At 41.0% G+C, this 13,249-nt stretch overlaps 1 protein-coding gene across 2 annotated transcripts in view; it reads right to left on the bottom strand.

Annotated features, from left to right (window-relative positions):
• The window catches only part of RANGAP1 (Ran GTPase activating protein 1), an 83,885-nt gene that overhangs the window by 32,223 nt on the left and 38,413 nt on the right, over positions 1-13,249 (bottom strand). For both annotated transcript variants that reach the window (XM_089674224.1, XM_089674225.1), the window contains exons 9-10: positions 7,742-7,841; positions 7,567-7,651 (exon numbers count right to left, since the gene is read on the bottom strand). In XM_089674224.1, coding sequence (XP_089530350.1) covers positions 7,567-7,651; positions 7,742-7,841 — 185 coding nt within the window. The remainder of the gene's footprint in view (positions 1-7,566; positions 7,652-7,741; positions 7,842-13,249) is intronic.

A 13,249-nucleotide genomic window follows, 5' to 3' on the forward strand; every position in this document is an offset into this window, starting at 1 on the left:
TAGCCACAGCGCTGTTCCTACAGGAGACTAAAATCACAACTTCACACAAAATCGTTACCATTTTGCATTCTCTGTACAGGGATACCTAGGTAGACCAGTATTACAGTTGTCGAACGGTGACAAGTGATGTCTGACTGATATACTGCACCTTCAGATATAGCCACAATATTGTTGCTATGGGAGACACAAGCATAGCTTCATATTAGATTGAAGACATTCTGCAATCTGTAATGACACACTACATGTGGCTGCCATCTGGTTGCTATGGGAAATGGCAGCATCGCCACAAACGTGACCAATACATGGAATGATTTGGAACACTTTTTGGCACATGAATATAGGCGAATGCGGTATGCACCACTCTGAGTGGGCTATTACTCTAGTAAGTACTCATATACATTACTGATGCGTGTGGTGACATATAGGGAGAGATTTACTAAAACTGGTGCACAAAGAATCTGGTGCAGCAGTACATAGTAATAAACCAGCTTCTCACTTCAGCGTGCTCAATTAAGGTTTTACCATAAGGCTACATTCACACTAGCCTTGTTAGCAAGCGGCAGACAGGCGTTTGGGAAGCGTTTTTACTGTTTCCCAAACGCCTGGGAAAATTCTGCACATTGCAGCACATGGTGCTGTTCAAACGCGTTGCGTCACGGCAAAACGGATGCCTCTGGTCGAGTCAGGAGGAGTTGAAGCCTCCTTTTCAAGTCTATGGTGCTGCTCTGCAAACGCTCGGCCGGCGTTTGCGGAGCGTTAACACCATTTAAACTTCATTGTGGGGCGTTTTTAAAGCTTGGCAAACGCCTAGCAACCGCTGCTAAACCGTGGTGCAGTGTTTGCGGAGCGTTAAAAACGCTCCACAAATGCCGGACCAACGCTTGTCAAACGCTATAGGGGCGTTTGGCAAGAGTTGGAAAAATAGTCAAGTGTGAACGAGCCCTCAAACCTAGAAGCTGATTGTTTACCAAGCACAGCTGCACCAGATTCTGTGTGCACTATTTGTAGTAAATCTCCCCCATAATGTGAATTACTTGTTACTGTCATATAACAGCTTATGAAGAGAATATTCGATTAAATTATTATTATTTATAATCAGTGGACGTTCCTTCATTCGGTCGTTCCCAGTTGATTCTTTTCATCTTTGGTATTGCCCGGCAGCATTATTGACAGCCAGATTTTTTATTCCTCAAGCCAAGAGATTAATACGTATATTCAACATAGGATTCCAAATCATGTAAGAACATTGTACTTAATCGTCCATCTCCTGTTAGATACTTTTGACCTCTGCCTATTGCGGCAGTTGTGCAGTCTGCAATTGCATTATATTGCACATCGATTTGCGACTGAACACCTTGTTTCAAGGGAACATGCATTCACATGCAACCTCATTATTGTGCATTACACATCAAGGATTGCATGCAAGGCAATGTATAGATCTTGTAACCACATATAAGGGGTGAGTATTTCTTCATGTCCAGGGTTAATTTTTTGAAAAGTGGTTTGTACTGCAGATCTCTGATGAAAATGGTATGGTATTTTGAAACAGGTTAGCTTCTGTATCGGCTGCAGAGTGTCACCTAGATCCGCCCTATTGCAAGTGTGGGATATTCTACAGCAAGGCTGGATTTCTAATGCTTTTTAGGAGTCTATGATCAAGTTGGTTTGTGCGTATACTACAACTTGTTTAGTTTGAGGATTAGAATAAAAAGGTAGTGCAGTGCTAAGAACAATCTAAAAAGAAATAAATCCAAAACAAAAGTGCAATATGTAAATGAATAGGTGCGTCTTGGACTTGCTAATGCATAAATAATGAAGTCAAATAGTAATATGCATAATAAACGTACAAGTCTAAATGCATAATCTCAAAATGTGCTTAAAAATTAAAATTCAGATCTTCAGATGACTCAGTTAGGTCCCAGTGTGCATATAGTCCTCAGGTGCATGTGCCAATAAATGTATAAAGTGCACACTCACCAGATGTGCTAATAAAAAGTGTGTTGTATCAATTATTGTTGATCAGCCACGAGTTCCTTCTAAGGGTAATCCAGGATATAGCCTGGGGGTTGGTGGCCTTCCTCTAGAGACAGGATTGGAGTAGCCAGTAAAGGTAGTTCGGCCTCTTCCAGGCGCTGGGACTTTCGCTGGGGATCGCTAGGGGATTAAGGTGCTCAGTGCAGAGCGAAAGAATAGGGATAATCCCATAGTGTAGTATTTTTCAATAGTACTTTATTGGTAATACAGAATAAATAAAAAAACCATACAAATACTGCAGTGTCGGATAGGAGCAATATAGTGACAATTGCACACAAATAAAACTAACCAGCTGGTGTTTTTAGGTGGCTGCCGGACCTCCGTGATCCGACGGCTTGATGTCAACGGCTTGCAGGGGCTCCTCCTTGGCGCGTTTCGTACTAAATGAACTTTGTCAAAAGGGGTATGCCTTAATGCAGCCTGACGTCTTAACTGTGCTATTTATAACATCTAAATTTGAAAAAAGCGCCAAAGAAACGTCAGGCGCCATCTTGCCGAAGACCAGCGCAAGTGAACATGCGCGGAACTGTGGGTGCCATTTTGCGTTAGTCTGGAGCAAGGCGAATACACAGCCAAGTGATGGCAGCGCACTGCGCGTTCGCCATTTTCCCTTGGTTTGGAAAGGGGAAAGCAATGCAGATGGCTGTGTGTGCTCATCGCGGCCAAGGAGGCCGTTATCTTGGAAAACATTTACTTTTATGATTTCCAAGATAACGGCCTCCTTGGCTGCGATGATGAGCACACACAGCCATCTGCATTGCTTCCCTTTTCCAAACCAAGGGAAAATGGCGCACGTGCAATGCGCCGCCGTCACTTGGCCGTGTATTCACCTTGCTCCAGACCAACGCAAAATGGCACCCGCGGTTCCGCGCATGCGCTGGTCTTCGGCAAGATGGCGCCTGGCGATTCTTTGGCGCTTTTTTTCAAATTTAGATGTTATAAATAGCACAGTTAAAACGTCAGGCTGCATTAAGGCATACCTCTTTTGACAAAGTACTTTTAGTGCGAAACACGTCAAGGAGGAGCCCCTGGAAGCCGTTGATGTAAAACTGTTGGATCACGGTGGTCCAGCGGCCACCTAACACCAGCTGGTTAGTTTTATTTGTGTGCAATTGTTACTATATTGCTCCTATCCGACACTGCAGTATTTGTACGTTTTTTGGATTTATTCCTTATTAACATTAAAGTACTATTGAAAAATACTACACTATGGGATTATCCCTATTCTTTCGCTCTGCACTGAGCACCTTAATTCCCTAACGATCCCCAGCGAAAGTCCCAGCGCATGGAAGAGGCCGAACTACCTTTACTGGCTACTCCAATCCTGTCTTTAGAGGAGGGCCACCAAACCCCAGGCTATATCCCGGATTACCCTTAGAAGGGACCCGTGGCTGATCAACAATAATTGATACAACGCGCTTTTTATTAGCGCATCTGGTGAGTGCGCACTTTATACATTTATTGGCACATGCACCTGAGGATTATATGCACACTGGGACCTAACGGAGTCATCTGGAGATCTGAATTTTAATTTTTAAGCACATTTCGAGATTATTTCGCATTTAGACTTGTACGTTTATTATGCATATTACTATTTGACTTTATTCATTATTTATGCATTAGCAAGTCCAAGACACACCTTTAATCGGTATGCGAGTTTTTTAAAAATTATAACGCACCCATCATTGATGTGCGTTTATACTATTTGTTTACATATTGCACTTTTGTTTTGGATTTATTTCTTTTTAGATTGTTCTTAGCGCTGCACTACCTTTTTATTCTGATTTTATTGAAGGCATATGGTTTACCTTTTTAGTATTCAGCTGCTTTAGGTTTTAGCGCTCGCTTTTACTTTTTAGTTTGAGGATTACCTTAATTTGAAGAGGGAAGCAAAGCCCGGATGTTTTCCTGGTTACATGGGAAGGAAGGGGGGAGAGGGAAGGAAGAGGGGGGGGGAAGGAAGAAGGGGGGGGGGGGAAGGAAGAAGGGGGGGGGGGGGAAGGAAGGGGGGGGGAAGGAAGGGGGTGGAAGGAAGGGGGGGGGGGAAGGAAGGGGGGGGGGGAAGGAAGGGGGGGGGATGTTCGAAATATTAGCAGATTCCGATACATTTAGCATTCCCTCCATCCGTTTGTAAAAATTTAGTTGCTGCACCTGTATTTACGGACCTACTTTATAAAGTTCTCCTCAAAAGAGAACAAGGCTAATAAGGGCTTGGAGTGAAAAGCTTGTCAGGATGTTTCGAATCTCATTAGAGGAAGATCTGAAACAACAGTTGCATCAGAAAAACCTTTGCAGATTTAGGGGCTCTAAAAGGCCTTAAAGTGAGAACAGCACTGGAAGAAGCGACAGACTGATGCTTTCCTTTCATAGTGGTCTGCATCAAAAAAATATGAAGGGTCTCATTTAAATTTGGGAGTAATGGCAAAGGACTGCAACCTCTAAAAAACAAGCTTGCCAGGTAAAGACTGGAATGACGCAGAATCAGGCTCAGCAGTTGATGGCTTAGAGGTCGTGGATCGATGCGATACAGAATCCGCAAAAAGCGTAACGTGAGCGTGCTTGTGGCCTTTGCAGTCAGAGTCAGCAAATAACTGGGTGATATGAATGATAAGGTCTTGAATAACTATAGTGAATACAATTAGCTGGAAGGGCAGAGGATTAAGTCACATTAGAATGAGCTAATGAAGACTCTGAAGATGGCAGTGTTTCTAGGAGCAGGGCAACATGATTCCAGGCTTCAGACATCAGCCCAATCTGTAGGAAAACCTCCCTAGAGACATTAGTAGGGTGTGAGGTCGGGGTAGGTTGTAGGTGAACCAAAGTTCCATTTGGCTCTTTGCAAAGCAAAAAATACAAAAAGGGAAGATGCTTCCTCATTGTTGAATGGCAAAAAAGAGTTCATAGCGGCAGTCCACCTAGTAGACAATGGCAGCTTCTCCAGTCAGCCAAGAAGTGCAGGTTTTCAGAGTTCATCAAGTATACTGGTGTTGTCTCTGCAGTAACTGACTGTTTCAGTTAACAAAGACTATGCTTTCAGGTCAGGCCAATCCTTGTGGAGTTATCAGGCCAGAGCTGCAGCAGTGTTCCCATTTTCTTCTCTGAAACTGTTGAGTACCTAGAAGACTTTATGCTGTGTTGTGTTTTTTTTCCTCAGTTTGGTACTATGGCTACATATGTGATTTATGCTACTGAAGCAGTTGTAGCTGACTGGCCATTTGTGAAGGGGTTACATGTTTCCCTTTAAAACTGGCTTGCTTTATACTTTAATGTAGTTTGCAAGCTGACTATATGTGTGGACCTTCTTTACATAACCACTGCCAGACTTGGCCTTTTCTGGCACTTTTTGTTCACATGTAACAATCAGTATTTTTTTGCTAGAAAAATACTTAGAACCCCAGAGTCTCTAGAGAATAAATTGGTGTGGGTTTTGCAATTTTGTTTGTCAAGCGGTGTTTGTGCAGTGGTTTTTCAAACCTTTTTTTGAGAAATAAAAAAATTAAAAAAGTGTATTCTATTAAATCAGAGAATACAAACTCTTTTCCTTTTTTTTAAAATATAAAACATGATGTTACACGGAGTAGATACCACAAATGTCATGCTTTAAAACTGCGCACACTTGTGCAACAGCGATATATGACGGACATTTAAATGTTCTTAGGTGATGCTTTAAAAGCCTTTACAGGTTACATTTTAGATTTACAAATGGTGGTCTAGTGTTAGAAATACTGCCCATGATCTGACATTCAAAGTGATACCTCACCTCTAAGACTATTGCTGTTTGCTTGCGTTTGCCTTTGCGCAAAAGCACTGGGGGAAGGTTGTGTTTATTTTTAAATCACCTTTATTGCTGTCATAAGGAATGTAAACATCCTTGTGACAGGTACTCTTTATGGAGGGATCCCAAATCCATCCTCTGCCCTTAAAAAGCATAACACAAAGATTGGGGTTGCTATCTGGGTAAACTGGAAGTGAAGTCACTTCATCACTTCCAGCTTACCATAGCGGAAAGACAATCAAAGCCGATCCCGGCTTTGTTTGGCTCTCCGACCAGCCAGTGGAAGCATTGGCTGGCCGTTTAGGTCTACCGGTGGGATGGGAGAGCCCAAGCAAGTCGTGGAAGGAAGCTATAAATAACCATGGCTGAATGCCTTGGGAGCAAAGCTCCACCTCCTCTACTCGTTAGGGGGGGTTATTTATAGTGCTATATTAGGTTACTTATATAAATACATACATAAGTAAATAAATGCATCATTTGCAAAGATAAGAATAAAAGCAAAATAATAATAAAAATGAAGATCATAGAACGAAATGGATTATATATCTGTAGCTGAAAGTGTTGTATATGGCTGCAGACAATATATATTAATTGAAGCATTTTTGTGCATAATGTTAAAAACTTGTTTTTGGAAATAGTAAAAGTTATAAAAATGATTATAATAAATGCGGGAAAAAAAAAGGGGAAGTATGTGGAAATAATAATAATAAAAAAACACGACAACACATTACAACACTTTCAGCTTCAGATATATAATCCATTTTGTTCTATGATCTTAGTTTTTTTAATTATTATTTTTACTTTTATCTTTGCAAATGATGCATTTATTTATTTACTTATTTATGTATGTATTCATATAAGTAACCTAATATAGCACTTTAAATAACCCCCTCTAACTCGCAGAGGAGGTGGAGCTTTGCTCCCAAGGCATTCAGCCATGGCTATTTATAGCTTGGCATTCATACAGGCTGGTCAGCAGCTCTGAGGAAAGGGACTCGTCCCCGAAACGCATCAGCCTCTTGACCGCACTGACAGTTGGAACACCTTGCCCGCTGTTGTAGACATCTTCATTATGCAAAAGCTTTTTATACATGCTTCGTCTGTATGTTTTTGTCTTTTATACCTTTGAATAAATCTTGGATAATGTACTAGGTGTGTGCGCCACCTATTTACTCTTTTTCTAGTGGTTGATTTCCCCATCTGAAGAGGGCTGCACCCCTGAAGCATCATCTTTAGGTCACCTCTGTCCTGTCCCTTTGGCTATTCATTTACTGGAGCACTGGAGAGCACACACAATATCCAGTAAGACTGGGATGCCATTAAAGTTATAATCCTATACCCACAGTTGATCCACAGGAAGGCAAAAAAAAAAAAAAAAACCAGCAAAGCATGATCCAATTTGCATTTGCTGGGAAAAATTCCTTCCTGATCCCCCGAGAGGCAATATTCGGATATTCCCTGGATCAACTTTACCTATAAATGTTAGTATCCAGTTATATTCTGTGTATCTGTGTATTCTGTGCAATGGTTTTTACAGAAAGCTATGAATCTGAAGAATGAAATTAAGCCTGAAGGTCAGCAATACTCTAACCTTTACCATTTTTAAAAGACAAGCAACATAAAATTTTGGATAAATCAACAGCTCTACTATGCCAGGAGGAAGAAAACATTAGCACAACGATAACCAAAAATACTCAAATGTGACTGTTTTCTGAGGTTAGAACATAGGAATGAAAAAAATACTAAATTTCCCCTACCTCAGTGATCCCAAAACAGTGGCCATGTTAAAGCCATCCAGAATTTCCTGAATATGTTCACAACCCTCCTCTCCGAAATTGTTTCCTGTGATGCAAACATACATTGGAGTCACAATCTGATATCTGCTTCAAAACATTAAAAGGATACATTTTTTAAAAGGAAGACCAAATGCACCATTTAAATCCAGTCTTTCCAACTCAGATTTGTCTTCAACAGATTCTGCCAAATTAAGTCCTGCATCACGCTTAATCTCACAGAAGGAGAGGTTAAGTTCCTAACAAGGAGGAAAAAAAAAATCAAAATGAATGCTCAAATAGTGCATAACAATGTGAACAGACATGAAAGTAACTTCACCAACCTGTGGGTAACAGAGTGCTGAGGTATATCTGACTCAGGATTCAGAGACAAGAAAGCATCCACGTTCTTGTCCTACCTTTAAAGTGTCAACTTCTTTTTTCTTTTTATACTTACCTGCTCTGTGCAATGGTTTTGCACAGAGCAGCCCCGACCCTACTCTTCTCTAGCCTCCTGTCGGCAATCCTGACTCCTCCCTTCTGCCAAGTGCCCCATAGCAAGCTTCTCGCTATGGGGACACCCGTGTGGAAACAGACAACGCAGCTCAGCCCTGCCTCCTGCTCTCTTCCCATCATTAACAGCAATAAGAGCCCGTGGCTCCCGCTGCAGCCTCCATGCCCAGTAAGGATAAAGAGCTGCTGCTCTTGGGCACAGCACTAGATCGAGATAGGGATCGGGTAAGTATTTAGAAGAGTCTGGGGGAAAGGTGAACACAAAAGGTTTTTTACCTTAATGCAGAGGACACATTAAAGATGAAAATAAAACTGCCTTTAGAACCACTTTCAGCAATGAGAAAAACACCTAGTTTCTCTGAAGCAGCTTTCCAAGTTGTTTCCAAAGGAATGCTGCCGAAATCAAAAACATACCTAAAGATAAACATGTTTCATAAGCCTGTACAAGCTATGCATTAAAAACAATGTCTGCAAGGACTATATTTTTTAACACAAACTTGAGTTGTCAGAAATCGCTTTTTTTTCAATACATATATATTATTAATTATATTATGTTTTCAGATATAGGTTACTAGGAGTCTTTGTAACATAAAATAATAAAGGTGTCTGTAATATAGGCACAATTCTTCAGGTTTTCTCTCTTAGGGTCGGTTCACACTATAGAAATGCAGTCCAGATGCATTTCTGCATGCAAGTTTCTAGCGTGTTCCTATGCGTTTGACGCATTCCAGTGTGTTTTTGATGCTTTCCGGTTCATTTTTCCCCCTCTCTTTTTCTTCAATTTAAATAGGAACGTGTGTGTTCCAGTGAGTTTTGGTGCATTCCACTGCAGGAAAAATGCAGCGTGTTCTACATTTTTTTTCTGCAACCAGAACGCACTGGATCTGCAAGCACTGATATGAACTATGACATTGACAACCACACAACCTATTTTCTCTGCATTTTGGATTCAGAAAAAAAAAAAAAAGCACACTGAAAACGCATGTAGTGTGAACCGGCCCTTAAAATGCACTGCAAATACAGAAAAAGTAGCCGTTAATGTGCCAAAAAAAAAAAGAAAAAAAAAAGGATTTTTGACTTACCTTAAAACCTTTTTCTTGGAGTACATTAAAGGATACAGGATAAATGAATGTACATTGGGCTATGTCGCTGCCTTCAGGAGATTGGACACTGACAAACACATGTAAGAACAGATGGGAGGGTTCAATGTCCCTGAATGTATTCCAAGAAAGGGAATTTTACGGCAAATTAAAAATCCTATTGTCACAATCATACTTTAAGGGACACAGCATATGGTAATTAAGGTACATTGGGACGATCAAAAGCAGTTCAACTGATGGGTGGGCAATACAGAAAGCCAAATGCTAAATAGCCAAACATTGCTTTGCAGGGCAAAAAAAAAAGTAAATGCACATATTTTTCAGCAAAAATACATGCATTATTTCTTCCAAAAATGTGAACTTATCCTTTAGATCCCATGGACTGAGTGGGACCAAAAAGGGGGAGCAATGTGTGTAACCTGAATACAAATAAAAGAATTAGTAGTAAGAGACCGGGTAGACAGCTGACGCTTAACTGCTTCCCCGCCGCCCTATAGTAGAACTAGTGCTACAGGGTGGCAGGGCTGCGTAAAATTATTTATATATATATATATATATACATACATATATATATATATATATATATATATACACATACATACACACACACACACACACACACACAAATATACATACACACATACATATACACACACACGTACATAAGGTGCACGCGCGTGCCCTACCCATTACACATTACTACGAAAGTTAATCACCAGGTAGTAGCCATAGATTCCCCTCTGGCACCCAGCGATCGCCATGTAGAACTGACAGGGGAGAGACCTGTGTGTAAACAACATAGGTCTCTCTCCTGCCAGCAAGGAAATGCTGCTGTGTATTTCTCTGCTGTTCAGAGAAATAAACAGCAGCATGTTTCCCTAGTAAAACACACATAGCACATGATGTAAAACAGCACACAGTTAACCCTTTGATCACCCCAGATGTTAACCCCTTCCTGCCCAATGTCATTAGTACATTGTAAGTGCTTTTTATTAGCAATGATCACTGTATTAGTGTCATTGGGATGTCAGTGGCAGTTAGTCAGTTCCCACCCAGTGTCAGAATGTCTGCAGCAGTCCCGCTAAGTCGCGGATCGCTGCCATTACTAGAATAAAAAAAATTAAAATTCCAGTATATATACACCGCCATTTGTAGACGCTATAACTTTCATGTAAACCAATTAATTTACATGTATTGGGTTTTTACTGGATATGTTTTGTAGCAAAAAGTCAAAAATATTGTTTTAATTTTTCAAAATTGTCGGTCTTTTTTTGTTTATAGCGCAAAATATTTAAACCGCACAGGTAATCAAATACCACTGAAAGAAAGCTCTCTATTTGTGGGACAAAAGGACATAAAATTTCATTTATGTACAGCGTTGCATGACCGCGCAATTGTCAGGTAAAGTATCGCTGCACCGTATCGTAAAAAATGGCCTGGTCAGGAAGGGGCGGAGGGTATATCCTCTGGAGTGGTTAAAGGTGCCAAGAATAAACATTGCTCAACCCCCGACTGAAGGAAAGAAAGATTACACTGTTCAACAAATTTTTATTTTTTGCCAGTTTTGGAAACAAAAGGATCCATTTCTTAATGAATTTCACATTCTGAGTTCAAATATAACAATGAAATTTGTCAATTGGCTCTAGTTTTTCTGTAAACGAAAAGTTTTCTACTATAGGCGTAATGACTACATAATGCACAATAATTATATAGATAGATGTCTTTCCACAAATATAAAGCAAGTGATATTGACTACATAACAAAGCCTAAATGGCATAATATATTGCATAGGATTACCAAGAAAAATTATAGCCATAAGCCAAGTTGAATCATTTTAATACTTAGGATTCTCACTAGTTTTGTCTTCAGTTTGTGTCGGTTTTGCTTCTCTTTGCTTTTCTCTTGTATTTGAGGAAAGGGCTCTTACAACTGCACGTGACTACACGCTTCAGGTTCTTCCTCACTTGACTCAACCACGAAGGATTCTGGTGCTTTAGGAATTGGTAGCCCCTCTCCATGAGGAACTGGACGTATTGCCGATGGAATATTTGGATAGTGCACAGATAACTTTTTCTTCTTATTTAGCCCTTTTACAATTGGAGGCACCATACAAAAGTAACAATTACTAACATGATCTGTTGGCTCTCTCCAAATCATTGGCACAGCAAAAGGCATAGATGCCTTTTTTCCATTCAACCATTGCTCCAGTGCCGTCCCACAAGAATTGCAGCATATATGTGGTGCCCAGCTCTTGTCCTGGTCTCTTATCTTGCAGCCAAAATACAAGTTGTAGGCTTTCTTAATCATTCCTGTTATCCTCCTTTTTTGTGAGATAAAAGTTATTTCACCGCAGATATAGCAGAAATTATCTGCTTTATTCACACAAGTTCGAGGCATTACTGAGTAGCCTATATAAGCATAAAACGAAATGTAAAGACGCTGTCGAACTACAATCAGCTACAGATACTGCAGCTTTTATGCAGTGAAGTGATGCAATTAAAGGCTAATATCGCATCATCTCAGTATACATGCAATTTTCTATTGGTCACCAGTATCAATTGCGCAATATGCAGCTGAAGTTGCATCATAATTTTGAATGGCTTACGTCATTAGATGAGTGAATATATCATGGAAACTAGAGCCAATCAACATTTTTTAGGGTCATTTTCGTTTTCAGCACCCCAAAATTATGTAAGATTAGCTAATTTTATGCCCAAAACTTTTTACCTGTTGAACAGTGTTATTGGTCCTTGGCATAACTGATCTGGCCATTCTGGCAGGGGACATGCAGTGTTAGCTGACAAATGAGATCTTTAAACCTCATTCTGCAAGGTCATTTGTGAGCTATGGGAATGACTGGAATGTCAGAGAGAAAGATTCACGGTAGGCAGCAAATCAGCATTATCCCAACCCAGGGTCAGCAACAGAAGAATTCAAAAAGAAGAAAAGTCTTTCAGAAACAAGCAAAGTGAAGTTAAAGGAGCCAAGTAGAAAATGCTATCACAAGCTCCTCAAATAGGGAACCACAGACAATCAGAAAAAGGAACATAGAATAGGTAGCATTGGGCAGCTGCCTAGAAATGGGGCGCCAAGCAGAGGAGCGTAGCGGAACGTATGGGGCCATTGCTCAGCAACTGCCGTCACTAAGACTGGGAGAGACCGGCAAAGTGGTTGCTAGGAAGGGGAGGCTGTAAGAAAAGAAGTGTCTCGCACGTCTAACGGACCACTTGTCATTGTAGGAAGCAACTGAAGAATGCAAAATGGAGACTAGCTGAGGAAACCTTTTAATACTTTTCTGAGTCCTCCTCGTTTTTATATTTGCTGCACGAGATGGATGCTTTTGATCACAGAGAAGCTACATCTAAGGCAGGGCTTAAAATTTCGAGTCTAGACCTACTAGCCAGGCACAAACCTTACTCTCCACCAGTTGCCCCACTCAACCTTGCCCAGGTCCGCCTCCAACCCCCCCCCCGGCCCATCCCCCAACACCACCGCCGACCCATCCCCCAACACCACCGCCGACCCATCCCCCAACCCCGCCCCCTTAAAGCTTTTGAAATTAAAATTTTCTTTAGAATAAAGCAGGGCTCAAAATTTCAAGTCCTGAGCTACTAGCCAGGCCTTAAGAGTTACTCGTCACCAGTTGCCATACCCAACCCCTACCCTTCCCCACCCCTACTTGCGTCCCTAAACATGCCCTCAAAATCTCATGAAATGACACTGTTAAATGTTTTATGCAAAATAAAGTTACTTTAAATTAAATATTAACAACACATTTAACAATATTAGCATAAAGCAATGTAAACATAAAAGGAAAATGAGAGCTTTACATCATTAGGGACGCCAATGCTGAGGCACTAGTGATACCAAAGCTGAGGCGTTATTCCTTCCACAGACACCAATGATGGGGCACTATTCCTTCCACAGACACCAATGATGGGGCACTATTCCTTCCACAGACACCAATGATGGGGCACTATTCCTTCCACAGACACCAAGCATGGGGCACTATTCCTTCCACAGACACCAAGCATGGGGCACTATTCCTTCCACAG

The sequence above is a fragment of the Staurois parvus genome, unplaced genomic scaffold (genome assembly GCF_062004578.1).
Source record: "Staurois parvus isolate SC_StPar_1 unplaced genomic scaffold, SC_StPar_1.0 ptg000149l, whole genome shotgun sequence".
Lineage (NCBI taxonomy): Eukaryota > Metazoa > Chordata > Amphibia > Anura > Ranidae > Staurois > Staurois parvus.